The sequence below is a fragment of the Fukomys damarensis genome, unplaced genomic scaffold, assembly GCF_012274545.1.
Source record: "Fukomys damarensis isolate Sample0158 unplaced genomic scaffold, DMR_v1.0_HiC HiC_scaffold_26, whole genome shotgun sequence".
Lineage (NCBI taxonomy): Eukaryota > Metazoa > Chordata > Mammalia > Rodentia > Bathyergidae > Fukomys > Fukomys damarensis.
In genome coordinates this window covers 10,447,171-10,461,448 of record NW_022900938.1, presented here as the reverse complement: position 1 = coordinate 10,461,448, position 14,278 = coordinate 10,447,171, and the positions used below count along the sequence as shown (strand labels likewise).

At 36.4% G+C, this 14,278-nt stretch overlaps 1 protein-coding gene across 3 annotated transcripts in view; it reads right to left on the bottom strand.

Moving 5' to 3' along the window:
* The window catches only part of Tfpi (tissue factor pathway inhibitor), a 57,924-nt gene that overhangs the window by 4,657 nt on the left and 38,989 nt on the right, over nt 1-14,278 (bottom strand). For 2 of the 3 annotated variants that reach the window (XM_010636818.3, XM_010636819.3), the window contains exons 5-6: nt 11,285-11,461; nt 10,694-10,798 (exon numbers count right to left, since the gene is read on the bottom strand). In XM_010636818.3, the coding sequence (XP_010635120.1) occupies nt 10,694-10,798; nt 11,285-11,461 (282 nt within the window). The remainder of the gene's footprint in view (nt 1-10,693; nt 10,799-11,284; nt 11,462-14,278) is intronic. The other variant, XM_010636820.3, reaches the window with a different exon arrangement.

The following is a 14,278-nucleotide window of genomic DNA, read 5'->3' as shown; positions in this document are numbered from 1 at the left end:
AGTCAGAGCGCCTGGCCGTTCCTTCTGACAGCGGGGGGCTGGTGTGTGGCGGAGCAGGCACTCGGGGAGGCCTCCAGGACCGACCCCTGACTGTCTCACTGTGATGGCTGTGATTTCAGTCACTGCTTAGACAGGGCATCAAACTAGACACAGGACCCTCACATCAGGAACAATATTTCCATAGTGCGCTACAAGTTGAAATTAATCACTAAAGATACTGTGTGATACATAGTTCATTTTTAGTTATTTATGAACACAATAAATTATTATCCGTTTGAGAGTCTATTGAGGAAAACCACTCTTCAGAATGAGGATCACACCTAAATTGTCAACTACTTCCATTCTTTAACCATCGTTTTTAAACATTTTTTAAAATTTTTGTTTTGTTTGCTGCTTCTTTCTAGGGACTGAACCTAGGGCCTTTGCACTGAGCTACATCCTCATCTTGTTTTTATTTTGTGAGATAATTGTTAAGGTCCCCAGAGTGGGCTCAAACTTGTGATTCTCCTGCCTCAGCCTTCCAGAATGCTAGCCTTGGAGATGCGGCCCACCATGCCAACATTACTGGGTGACTGCAGCATAGATCACACTAGAATTACAGTAGTAAAGTTAGTAGTTTCCTAAAGAAACGGAAGACTTTTTCAGTCCTCCATTAGGATTCTGTTAAATCTCCAAGTCTCTAAGGAACTTCAGTATTTTTTGGTACCCTGTGGGGAAATAAGCTTGACCTTTTTCAACTACAATATTTATTCTGTAGAGACAGGCACTCACCTATTCAAAATCCAGACTTTAATATCTAAAACGAAAGGAAATACAAAGGTTTTGAAGTAACTATGCAATGTGATTTGCTTAGTCTAGATTATAATGATTCAGAAAAATTTTAGATCAAATAGAAAGACACTAACCTGACCTGTTCATTTTCCAGAGGGAATAAGGAATGCATTCAGTCTTCCACCTACCATTAACCAGTTGAGGGGCTTCCAAGAAGGAGGCTTTGAGAGGTTTCTGGACTCAGGAGCTCCTCCTTTTTTCTGTCAGAACTACCACTACCCGGCGAGAGTGCTGAGATGCGGGGAGAGCTCAGAGTGTTTAGCAGGTCAAGTGGTTTACGTGAAATTGCTTTGAATTGTTTCCAGTAAACTTTGAATCTTGTCCTCCCTCTGAAAAAAGTGCGATCTTTCATTCTATTCAACTGCCCGTGCCTCTTAGGCTTTCATGTTACTGAACAAATTAGAATTTATGAAACCTTGCTTTGTCTTCAGAGACTTTTAAGAAATTGAATAGGAAGTTATTCTCTTTTTGTTCTTTTTCCCCACAGAATTTTGTAGTAAAGAGAAATATTTTTTAAAATGTATTACAAAGTAACTGTGTAAAATTTTTTAAATTTACAAATGTGATAAATGTAAAATAAAAGTTTTTCATTATTGGATTTTTGCCCTTAACTCTCTCTTCATGGTTTGGTAAATATCTTTCCCCAAATTGTCTTCATATGCAATTAGGTTCTACTCTACCTATTGTGATGCTTGATAATAATTTATGGATATACTTTATGTTTTATGTGTTTATACCTCATTCTTTTTAATATATGCACAATTCATTTTATTAATTGCAGTATATTTAGTCTATTACATAGATATATAAATCATTTCAATTAATCTTTTAATTCCACAAGACTTATGAATGTCTTTTGCTTAGAAGGTTTTGGAGATATTTCTAAAATTAGCATAATATCAAAACAATATTCAGTGTATAATTTGGTAGGTGTTACTGAATTCTCCACAATTTAATGTGTGTATGTGCAATGATGTTTTAAAGAACATAAACATTAGTTAACAAATCAAAGACCTTACTGCATTGTGTTTATTTCCTGCTGATCACTTTTTCTTTCTTGCCACACCATTGAGAAGTTTCTCCAATATTTTGTAAAGTATTATAAGCATAACAAAGCTTGTAGCATAGTATATACTAATGTAATTATATTTTTCTTTCCTTAAAAATACTACATAAAATAATGCATTTTACAATTAATGGCACCTTAGATTTTATGTGAATAATACTTTTTTTTTAGAAATACAACTCAAAGGCACAAAAATATACTTGTACTTTATAGTTATGTTTGGGCTTTACAAATTCTGTTATTTCAGATAATTTTAATATAAAGTAAAATATTTTAACATTGCAGATTTTAGTTGTATTAAATTTATAATGAAATCTATACACAAAACACTCCTGATTATATTTCTTTTTCTTGCTATAAACCTCAGATATAATGGGGTTATTATCATTAATGTCATTAAAAACCCATAAATATTAATATGTTTGAGCTCTTATGTGCTAAGCACTGGATTAAAAGGTTATTGATTAATAATTTTGTTCTATTGTGGTATTCATCAATATTTTACTCTCTAAGTATAACAAATGAAGTAGTTGAGATGGAGAGAGGTTCTGTGATTTTTTTCAAGGCCACAGACCAAGCCAGGAAATAGTAGAACTATAATTCAAACCCATATCTTCCTTTCCATAAAGTCAATGTTCTTAACCACTATGCTATATTCTGTAAACTAACTAGAAGTTTTTAAAAATAACCAGGCCACAATATTGTGTTTTGTTTTTGTTTTAGGTAAACTTGTCAGAAAGTCTCCATTTTATCTAACCTCCAAATGCCCTGTTCCCTAAAGCCCAGGCTCAGAATGTGCCAGATGATTTGGGTTCATCCACAATTACAGGCACGGAACTGGCATTCCCCAAGTTTGCACAGGAGAAAGATATCTCATTAAAACAGTCTCCAAACAAGGAGGCTGGGAACGAGTGTCAGGGGCCACAGGGCTGAGCCAGGGAGCAGGGACGTCAGAAGGTGAGAATCATCAGGTTGATGTGTTCAGCCGGACTGATTCAACATGAAAGACCACAGTTCCATGCTCTGTGTAGTCTGCGATCAAATCTGTGGCCATCAGTGGCATTAGACAGGACTGAGAACTGGAACGACACACCTCTCTGAGCCTCTCAAAAGTACAGCTGGGACCTCTCTAAACAGCGCATTTTGCATCAGTGCTTCTCAAATTTATTCCTGCAAAGATTGGCCAGCATTCAAACAGAAAGATGGTGCCCAAGAGGGGCACACAGCATAGCCGGGACAGTCTTTCTAAACTCATGTCGTTCATACCCTGATCTGCTTACTACTGCAATAGGGACTTTGCTCTTTTTTTTAAATAATGTTTTCAAAGTAGTAGTATTAACGTATTAGTAGTTTGATTGGATTGTACTGATTGTAAGTTTTGTTTTATAGTTTTACAATGGTCACAAACAAAATATTAATTCCTATTTTATTTGTTAATAACAAATGGTTATCATTTAAAAGAATTTGGTTCATGCTTTGAGAGTCTGTGATTTTTCTGTTTTAAAGGTCAGTGCATGGTAAAGTTTTAGAAAATTTTCTCCAGAGGACTCTTATGACTGGGGCAGAAGCTTCCCCTTGGTTAACTTTGAGAACAGGAAGAGAGGGATTAGGAGGTGGACAGTGGTCACCTAGGGTGACTGCTTTTGGATGCCTATTACTTTGGCAGAGATGAAGTGCCACATTTTTGTCTCTCACCAGCTCCCTGCCAGGGAGTAGAAGCCTGCATGGATGCCCTCCGAAGTTATCTATTTTTGGAAAGTTAGCTTGTCTGAGAATAAGGCACCAGATTTACTGTGTTGATTATAGGGGTGGTCCTGTGCTCCGTGATATGAGAAGGCGTTCGAAGGGCAGACTACTTCCTTGGAACGGTGGTGGGTTGTGAAATGAGGATTTTTGGAACTGCCCACAGTGCTCATGACTTGGGAGGGAATGGATGTGTAAGTTTCCAGTTGATGTGGGATATTTTCTCCTCAGAGGTGACCACGTCATCATCAAGAGGCACAAGCACTGACCATGTTGAGTGGCTGATCTGTAAACTGACTGTATCAGGGATGGCACGCTGCAGATTTAATCCTTTGTCAGCATAACTCCTCTTTCAAAAGGCCAAGATAGCCAACATTTACATATTTGCGGTTTTATTTTCTTTTCATTTTTTTCCACACACAGATGGAATCTGGCTCCTTGGTCATACAATGAGGGCAGTTGAAAGGGGAGGGAGGGGAGGAGAGAGGGAGGCAGAGGGCGGGACAGAGGGAGAGAGAGAGAGAGAGAGAGAGTGAGGGACAGAGAGAGCGAGGGAGAGAGAGAGAGAGAAGGCAGGGAGAGAAGGAGAGAGAGAGAGACACATACACATACACAGATTCAAGTAGCCAAATAGTCTTCAACATGATATCCAATGAGTTTCCCGGGCCCTGGAGCTGGAGGTAGTAATGATGAACCAGATCAAATGTGAAGGTGTCCTTTGCTCAGTACGACAGCAAGTGCTGGAGACTGGAGAGGCAGTAGGCTTTTGAAGTTTACCCAAAGATGACTTTTTTCAGATTACCATAAAGTAATTCCAAGGTAGCTGTTAGGAGTTCATGTGTAAGAAGCAAAAAGGCCTATGAGAATTAAGGACATAACTCACTTCTTTCTATGAATAGTCAAGTCTACCCAAAAGACTTAGAGCCAGTACGAATACTTGAGAACATTAGTTTTTCTTTTCTAGTTCGAAATTTACCAGCATGACATATTGAGAGGATGATTTAACTATGCATGAAAATATGAAAACTTTATTAGTGGTATACTGTCATAGGTCTTACATATACTACATAAATATTGAGGAAATTCTGAAAGCACAGATATTAACATACACATAAAGTGCTATGAAATCCTAAAAAGTGATGCAAATACAAGAATGCAGAAGGCATTTAGAAAGACTTGGTAAGTGTGATCAGCTTCCTTGCAACCATCACCGGTTCTTTCTTTTGTAACTGTGGATCACAAAATTAATGAATAGAAAGTGTAAGTCACTGGTATGGTGCTTAATTCTAGGCTAAATGCTGGAGAAGGGTGCTGTCATTGTCTATATCTATAAAATAAGTATCATCTCTTTCTTAAAAACTTATAAAATAGAGCATCCAACAAAACACACCCCCAAATATCACAAGCACTTGATGAATCACAGTCAGAAGCCAGTAGAAAAAGGAAGAAGGTTTCTGTTTGGTAGTGAAAAAGCAGCTGAGATGATACAGAGAGGAACAGAGATTGTTAGGCCAGAGAAACCACATAAAATATCGTGTGGAAGGAGAGTCAATAATTTGTGTTCAATTATAATGAAGGGAACGACTTTAATGAACTGAGCATTTGTTTGTTTGTTTGTTTTGTTTTTGCATTAAAGGCAGAGTAAGAAAATCTGGAACAGGTAAAGAGCTAACAGATAATGCAGGCAAATTTCAACCGAATGGATGAAGTTAAAATAGCACAGCAAAGGAAGGGATCGATTAGGGGCTCTGTGTAAAAATTTTTCCATAAACCTAGTTTGATTAAAGCTTACTTTATAACGTAATGGCAGCACATGTCAAAAAGGTCACATATAATTCATGTTATATATTTCCTCCGTGTGTGTGGATATACATAATTTAGTTGATCGATACATCAGGTTTCTGACCACACATGTGGTACACGAACATAGTGTCTGAGTTATATGAACTTTTGAATAGCTGCCTGTTGGTCTCATGTCTACACTGCCAGCTTTGCCCATGCCAGTATTAATTCAGGCTTTGTTTTTGGAGATAGCATTCTCAGCATATTTACAATTTAAGAAAATTGAAATACCTTAAGTATAAAATTATTTCATCACTATATCAAAATGACAATTCTAATTTCCTTCCAATGCCTAATTATTTAAAATAAACATGTAACCAAATGATTTTAGTTTCCCATTTTCACTCTCATTAATGTCCTCCTTTGAATGATTGGTGATAGTGTCAATAATCTACACAGGAGAAGCTGATGATATGAACAAAACAGATAGGACCACAAATGGGGGAGGCAGAAACAGATATCTCTGAAGAAAATGCAACAGAATTTGATGAATGACTAGAAGAAAGAAAGCAATTAACAGAAATTTCCATGTGTTCTGACTGAAAAACTGAAAAAATAATGGTGAACTCTAGATGTTTGGAAAGTTGGAAGTGTTGAAAAAATCAGTTATACAAATCAACTTTTTTTGGCTGCAAAGTGCAGTGACACTAGCTCATATCAATGCAACCAACTTGTTTTTAAGAAACACATGTAAACCATTTGAGTTCACTTATACAGGTTAATTTAGTTCAGGCCTGAATTTGTTTTTAAGTTTAGTTGTGCTTTTGAGGCTGCATCTTTCTTTTTCTCTTATTCAAAAGTAGATACTATTTTTTCTTTCCATCATTATTATGTTTTACTGATACGTGTTTGCGGTACGTGATGATCACAGGTGCCGTGGGAGTTTGTACACGCATCTTTCATATGCATCTTAGATCTCTTTTTGTCCCCTTTCCCTATCATCCTTCCTGGCTGCTGCCAACTTTTGTGCCCCTAATTTGAATAATTAGAAATTTTGTACATGCTGAAATATTTGTTTCTTCTGCAAGTGGGAACTCACAGAGCAGTTTTACAGATGAGAAACTAATGCCAGAACAGTTAGTGTGTTGCTGTGAATGTGGAAAATAACAGGAAGTAACACCACGGAGCACACAGCCTGTGCCCGGCTCTGTCCTCCAGAGCGGTGTCTACTGACTGCCTGTCCTTCCCAGCAGAGGCTGTCTAGACAGTGCTGTAGCATCACCGTGCCCATTTTGCAGAGGGAAGACGAGACCCACGGAGGTGAAGAAATATCTTAAGTGCAAGAGATGGGATTTGAACCCATGCCTTTGTGCTCAAGGGTCTTTTATTTATCATTGCACACTGTCCATCATAGAGGAGAGGTCAGGAGGAAAGAGGTTTTATTCTGAAGATTATGCATAAAATAGAGTATCTGGAGAAATTGCTTTAGAAATCCTTTCACACATGTAAAGAAAACTTGTTCACTGCAGGTAATTTGAAATCCTCTTGATTCAGCTGATCAATAATAATCAAATAATAATCCCATTTAGGGATATACTTAAAATGATTTTTCCAAAATTTCTTTAGGGAAGAATAAAGCTCAGTCTTTGAAATTACACAAATAGACTTAAAATTGAAACATAAAAATAAAAATTAAAATTAAACCTCCATTGGGTTTAATAAGTAGGCAGGCATCTGTAGTCTAGAAGTATCACTGGGGAAAATATATTCTTATATATTATCTTCTAGTGTGAGCACTTAAGAATAAATGAAAACTAAAAAGGAATTTATAAGATATTTTCTAGCAACTGGTAAACATCAAGCAAAATTCCTGTTACTTTTTTAATATTATCACGCAGACAACATTAACGTTATGTCTTCCACTTTGTGAATAATAAATAAATTTTAGACTACCCAAATACTGCACCTAAGGGTTACTATTGAAGGGCAAGGGTTTTAGAGGAATGTGCTTTACTTATGTGATGGTTCCTGCACACTGAATTGAAACCTTAAAAGATTTACTTGCTTTTAATAGAAATTGATAGCCACAGAGAGCCTTGTACAATTGATGAAACTCTTGAATAACAAGGTTCTACGCAAAGTAGGAACCAAATATAATGTTTTAATATAACTGCATGCAGTGAAAGAGATCATCTTTTGAAGTGGGAAATCAAGCACTTTTTCTAGATGTCAGCAGACCTCTTGGGCATAGAAGGGCAAGGGTTTACAGGGCGGAGGGTTGTCTGCCTCCAGCTTCCGTGTCCAGGACAACGCAGCTCCAGGGTTGTATCAGGACAAAGCGGCCCGGATTCAATGCCCACCTCTACGTGGTGAGTAGTATTGAACTCCTTGTAGCCGTTTTTACAGTATTGTTTCGTGTCTTAGTTTAGGAAGCTTACAAAAGAAAAAAAGAAAATGCATTATGTTCCTAGGAAATGATTGGCCATATAGAAAGGTAGGTTTTGAGGAAAATATATATATAATAAAAAAGGAAATGCTTTTTGAACAAAAAAATAAGTGTTTTCTTTCATTTTAAATGCATTTACTGTGAAGACAACTATCTTTAAAATATCTCTTTTACATAAACATTCTTATTAATACTTTTGTTTAAATTCATTTTGTCAGAGTTTTACCTCTTTCTTAGTATTCTGTTCTTGTGTTTATTCTTTTATCTGTTTGTTTGTTTGATTTTTGAGAATCGGTCTTGCTATGTAGCTCAGGCTGGTCTTGAACTCACTATGTAGCTCAGGCTGGCCTGGAACTCACAGCTTTCCTCCTGCCTCGGCTTCCTAAGTGCTAGAATTGCAGGCATGTGCCACCACACCCGGCAGGATTTTGGTGTTATTACTTTATTTAGCACACTTTTCCATAGATGTCTTTCATAAAAACCTAGAATGGACATATACCAAGGAATATTTAAAATGTGTGACTATTACTTTCTCACACTTAATCTTCTTCATTTCCTCTTTCTTACCTCGGAGTATGCCTGCTGAACAATAATGCATTTTTTTCCTTTACATTTATTGGTACATTTTAGGTATAAAATATGATGACATTCATCATTGGGAATTTGTACCTTTGCGTGATGTATCTTGCTTCTTATTTTTTCCCCATTCCCTTGCCCTCCATTCAACCCCTCCACTCCTCCCTATTTACAAAGACTTTGTTTCTGTTTTCTCCCTTTCTCATATTAATTCCATTCCCTTTTTTCCCTTCCTCTACCTCTCCCACTTCCCCTTCCCCTTTGGACCCTTTCTTCCTATTTCACATTATCTAATCAAAAGGTCTGATAGTGAATTTTATACTTCATACAACTTCAAGATAAAACCAACCCCAAACGAATCTACTCTACTCATTTTAAAGATAAATGACTGAAAATCTCTACTTGAATCGGTACTGAATTCAAACAAAAACCCTGAAACACTTTGAAATGCAGTTCTATGCATCTATTTGTAGATGGGTGTCATTAAATCCTTCGCCATAAACTCTTATCTTTTACAATGATAGTTAACATGCTTTTGACCATGTGATATTTAAGTTAATAAAACAAAAGTTATAGAGCTGAAACTTATAAAGCTGGAAAGAAAGGAAAATACAATGCAATGAAACCACTTCATATATAAAACTCGAAACAGGACACTTATTACACACAAAGCAATATTGAGGCTTAAACTCACCTTAAATTCTCTGAATTCGGGGCTGTAACTATAGAACCTCGGGGCCTGCAGGGATTTTGATGACATCATATTGTTCCACCCCCACTGCTAGTCTGAATTCCTCTGATGCTATCTTATCAGGACACTGATCCAGTAACTGCCATTTAAGTTATTTACTAATTCTTGAGATGAGATGGTCATTCATTTTCGACTATCTCAAATCAAACAATATTGTGCAGAAAGATATTTAAACTTTGGAGCGCACGCTTAATCCTGATGCCCTAAGGCTGGGTGGAGGAGAATAAGGATGGGATTGTGGACCGGGATGGGCAGACTAAAGGGTGATGAGGTTGGACCTAGGACTTAGCTCTCCTCCCTCTTGGATTTCCGCTCTCCTTACTCTTTCTGATCCTTCTACCAACATGCTGTAAACTCTCTGTGTGACTCTAAGGTGTGGCACTAGGGGCTGAAGCAAGACCCATGAGTGACTCGTTCCCTGTAGGACAAAGCACAGCCCCGTTCTAGGCACGTTCCCGTCAGTTTTCACAGTGGTTTCAATCCACCTGGGCAGATTCTGCCTTTGTTTCCTGTTGCTCTCTGTTAGTTTGTTGTGTACCGCTTCTGAATTTCGTCTGATTCTGATATTCGGCCAGGGTGAACGATTCCTGGACCAAGATTGGTGTTTCTGGTACTGGGGATCGAACTCGGGTCCTTGCTCTTGCGAAGCAGGTGGCAGAACCACTGAGCTAAATCCCCAGTCCAAGATTAGTGTTTCTTAATACTATGTTTTCAATTTTAATAGTTACAGGAACTCCTTAATCTCACGCCAACTTTGTGTTTGACGTGTTTGCACGGACTGCTTCTAAATGAAAGCTCCAATTTCTGAATGAGCACATGTGATTTTTTACAGTTGAGGTCAAAGTTTTATTTATTCGGTTTAATTTTGAGCTTTTTATGTTCCTATTAATCCTTCAGATATTTATGTTTTCTGCTTATGTTTTCCAGTATTTGCACTATTTCCTTAGGTTTCCATTTTCAGGGAGTATTTCCGCATCTTTGCCTAAATTTAATAAAATTGCTGAGAGGGTATAATCCAGAAAGGAATTCTGCAGAAACCTGTGAGAACGTTCTCTCTGGAGTTGACGTGTCCTTTGGGGGCGGACACTCAAGTACTTTCGAATCTGCCCTTTAACACTAGAGACCTTGCCCAGCTCTCTGCTTGATTTTAAAAGTACTTTAGACTGCTTCAGCGGGTGGCTTCCAGGAAAGTGATGTATTATACGCCAAGGCTGGTAATTCCTAGTATTATTTTATAAGATAAATTTAGCATTGAGCTAAATGCCATAAGAAAGTTCACAATCGAAATTCTTCTTCAAAGCATACTTTAAAAGGATTAGGAAAAAATATTTCTTTTATGGGATTACATGTCTTCAACATGTCGAATCTCAGTGTCGACACACGTATTATTAAATAGCAAAATGACTATTTTTAAAGGGATATTGCTAATACACAATATACTTTGTTTGCTACCATGATAATAGTTTTCAGCAATGAACCAAAAAAATGAGATTCTTACCCCAAATACTGGAAGCTTTGGTGGATTGGGAGGTTAGAGACTTGGTGTTTTTGGTAACAAGTGGAGCAGGTGTGGTTCTATGACCATCCACCTGGACATCACTCACTGAAAAAAATATGGCCAATTAAAGCATGTGAGCATTGTCACAATTCTGTAGCTGTATACATGATACAGAGCTTGAAGAAGAGTAGAGTTCTAGAAATTTTAGTCACATCGCTACATTAAATTTGCCGGTACTAAACTTTAAATATACATGTATATTATAGGATAATAATTTCAGGAGGAATTTTGGAGTTCATGGTCAACAATGTCCAGCTATTAATATTCAGACTGCCCTGCTGTGTTACATGAGCAAACAAAACAAGCTGATTTTAAGCGGTTGTTTCCACATATTGATTTACCCTCAAATTTTCATAAGAATAGGGATTTCAGAAACCCAACCATTATGCCAAAAGTATACCGCAGTATTCTGAGGAGGGCAAATGAAATATATAAAAGTAATTACATGGCTGAAACAAAACCTGGATCAATCTGATCATCTCTGATGCTTTATTTGTAAAAGGAGGCTTATCACGTGGAAAACGAACTTACTTGGAAGGTCGCAGGTGCTCTTGCATTCTTCCAGGGACTCAAAGTTGTTTAGGTTGCCTAGGCATCCACCATATGCGAAAGGCTCACATTGTCTTGTCTGATTGTTATAAAAGTATCTGGTAATATAAGCTCGACAGATTCCAACATCATCTTCCAAAAAGCATAAATCTGGTTTTCCTGAAAATTGTCACAGTGTCAGAAGGCAATATTCTCTTCTTTTGGTAAATACTTTATTTACTTAATTAGAAATATTTAGTAATTTAATGGGTAAATGTGACAAATTAAGATGTAAAAACATAACTTCACTGGAAATTATACAATATTACAATTATCTACTATGTGTTTTGTGGTGCCTAGAAAATGAAGACACATTATTGTCACACAAATTTTCATAATTGACATTTTAAATTCTATATTCTCATCTGAATAAGTAGAGAATTAATTAACAGGTTTTTTTCATGTACTGAATCATTTAAAAATATTAGACTATTTTCTCATGTGCTACTCATGCTTTGGAAGTACAAAATAATACGTCCAACTTTGGTTTAATTATTAATATTGAGCTTATGTGCATCAGTATTTAGGCAAGGTTTATGCAGACTCTGTTGCTGAAGTGTGAGAGTTCTTAGAGAAATCAGTGCTATGTGATCTTCATTAGGAATGGTTTAAAGTTTACAATTTGGAAAAGATTTGAGAAGTACGGAAGCTTTCATGGCTATTCTTAGAAGTTCCTGGATTCTTTTTTTATGCTAGAATTAATATCTGTGCTAGATATCACATCCTCCCCTACTGTGATTTTTTTCCTCCCAAGTATTGGAACTATTCCAACAGCACAGAAGCAGAAAGGAAATACATGTTCAGGGATTGAAGAGGCTTTTGCAAAAGTCCAAGAGCCCTTCTTTGATAGAGTTCCAAGCCATGCTAAGCACAGCTGTCACCAAAGTTGTGATATTCTGATCAGCATTTAAGTTCTGTGTGCACTCTAACTCTCTAAAGAGAAGTGAGCTAATTATCCAACATGCTGTAATCATGAGACTTATTGGACTTGAATATTTTGGACAAAGCTCCAATTTCTATATTTTTCCACCAAGTATGTACACCACATCTTCTCCTCCACTCATCTGTTGGTGAACACCTAAGTCTCCTTCCTCATCTTGGCTATTGTGTAATGCCCCAGTAAATGTGAAAGTGTATTAAGCTCATTTCCCTTTGCTATATACCCAGTATATATCAGGTTGCAGGATCATGTAGTAGCTCTCTCTCAAATTTTAAATTTTTGAAAACCTCTTTATTGTTTTCCATAAGGAAATAAAAAATTTTAGCCTACCAAGAGTGCACTCTTTTGTCTTTTGGTAATAGCCATTCTAGTAGGAGTGAAGAGCTATCTCAAGTTGGGTTTTCTTTGATTAGTGCTGTTGGGCATTCTTCATCTCATATAATTGTTTTTTCAAAGTGAATGTTACTCTTATTTGTGGTTAAGTGTAACAAACAAGGACATGACAAAAATTATTTAAATTTCATAATGCCTTTTCATAAGAGAAACAAAATACATTGAATTACTACCATTTCCATTAGTTTTAGTTACCATGCACTTTTAAAGTTTAAATAATTTTAACATGCGAATTCTATGTTCAACAAAAGTGAGAGAATTATTTTTACGTATTTTCACAAAAAGAAAAAAATGGTAAAATTTATGCTGATTTGCATGATTAATAAACTGAAAGTTGTTATCATTTAAATAAGTTCTCAGTAATGGACATACATTTATTTTAGGAAGAAGCAACACATGCCAAAAAATTCTTCCTAGGACCACAATTAAAAATATTATTACAGAGCAAGAAGTTAATTGTTTATACCTTTGGAGAAACACAAGTGCTGTACTTCTGCATTTGCCTACACTCTTCCTCTAATCTGGTGTTTGAAGTTTAGTATCTCCAAATGTAGACTGCATATACCATACACCAACTTTCACAGGGCATAAAATTTTAAATGTTAGTTTTCACATGGGCCTGAATAGCTGGAATTTGCCTGAGAGTCAAAGTTCTTCCCAAAGGACTGTAATGAATGCCCACTGTCCTTACAACCACTGGATCACATCACTAAAGTCAACTTCAAGTTGACAGAAGGCTTTCGTATGGATTTGTTTGAGCACATTCAGTTCTATAACGTGTGAATAAAGCTTTGTTTTCTAACTTTCATGTGTAATATCAATTAAGAATGAATGACTTTTCAGTTATTCTATCTCTCTACCGCTCTTTCCCTATCATTTCTGTCATCTGTATATCCATCTCTTTCACCTTTTGTCTATCCATCCACCCATCCATCCATCTTCTGTATTTGTTATTGAACACTTTGTTGGAATGACATCCCCAGCCTTTTCCTATTTTGTATTTTGAGATCAGCTTTCACTGAATTGCCCAGGCTGGAGCGCCAACTTGAGAACCACTGATTTTTCCAAATCATCTTCCAGGAGTGCTGGGATTCTAGGCAGGCACGGCCACATCTGGCCTACATGTTTACTTTATAGCATAATTTACAGCAAAATTTTGGTCTACACATTTTTTAATACTATGTTTTTGGAAAAAGATCTTAATACCTAGACCTTAATACCTAGGACCTAGGCCTTAACACCTATATTGCCACTTTTTTCTTTCCTGAAAATATCTTCTTTTACTTAGTGGACAGAACCTCATTTATAAAAGAGCTATATTCTTTGAGAATATTTCATTTAATTCGTATAATGAACATTTTTTCAAGATTAATTCAATACCTACAAGAAATTATTCTTAAAATAGTAAATAATCACCTATATTTGTGTGCACTATCTGTAAAATCTTGGACACTGGATTTGCATTTTACATTTTGACTCAAATTCTGATCACTAAATTAAGCCTCAAAATTAAACTGAATAAAGAAACTTTACAACTCCTTCCCACATGATTAAATAAAAATTAGTAAAATTTTAAATTATGTAATCTCTCATGTCTTCAGTTA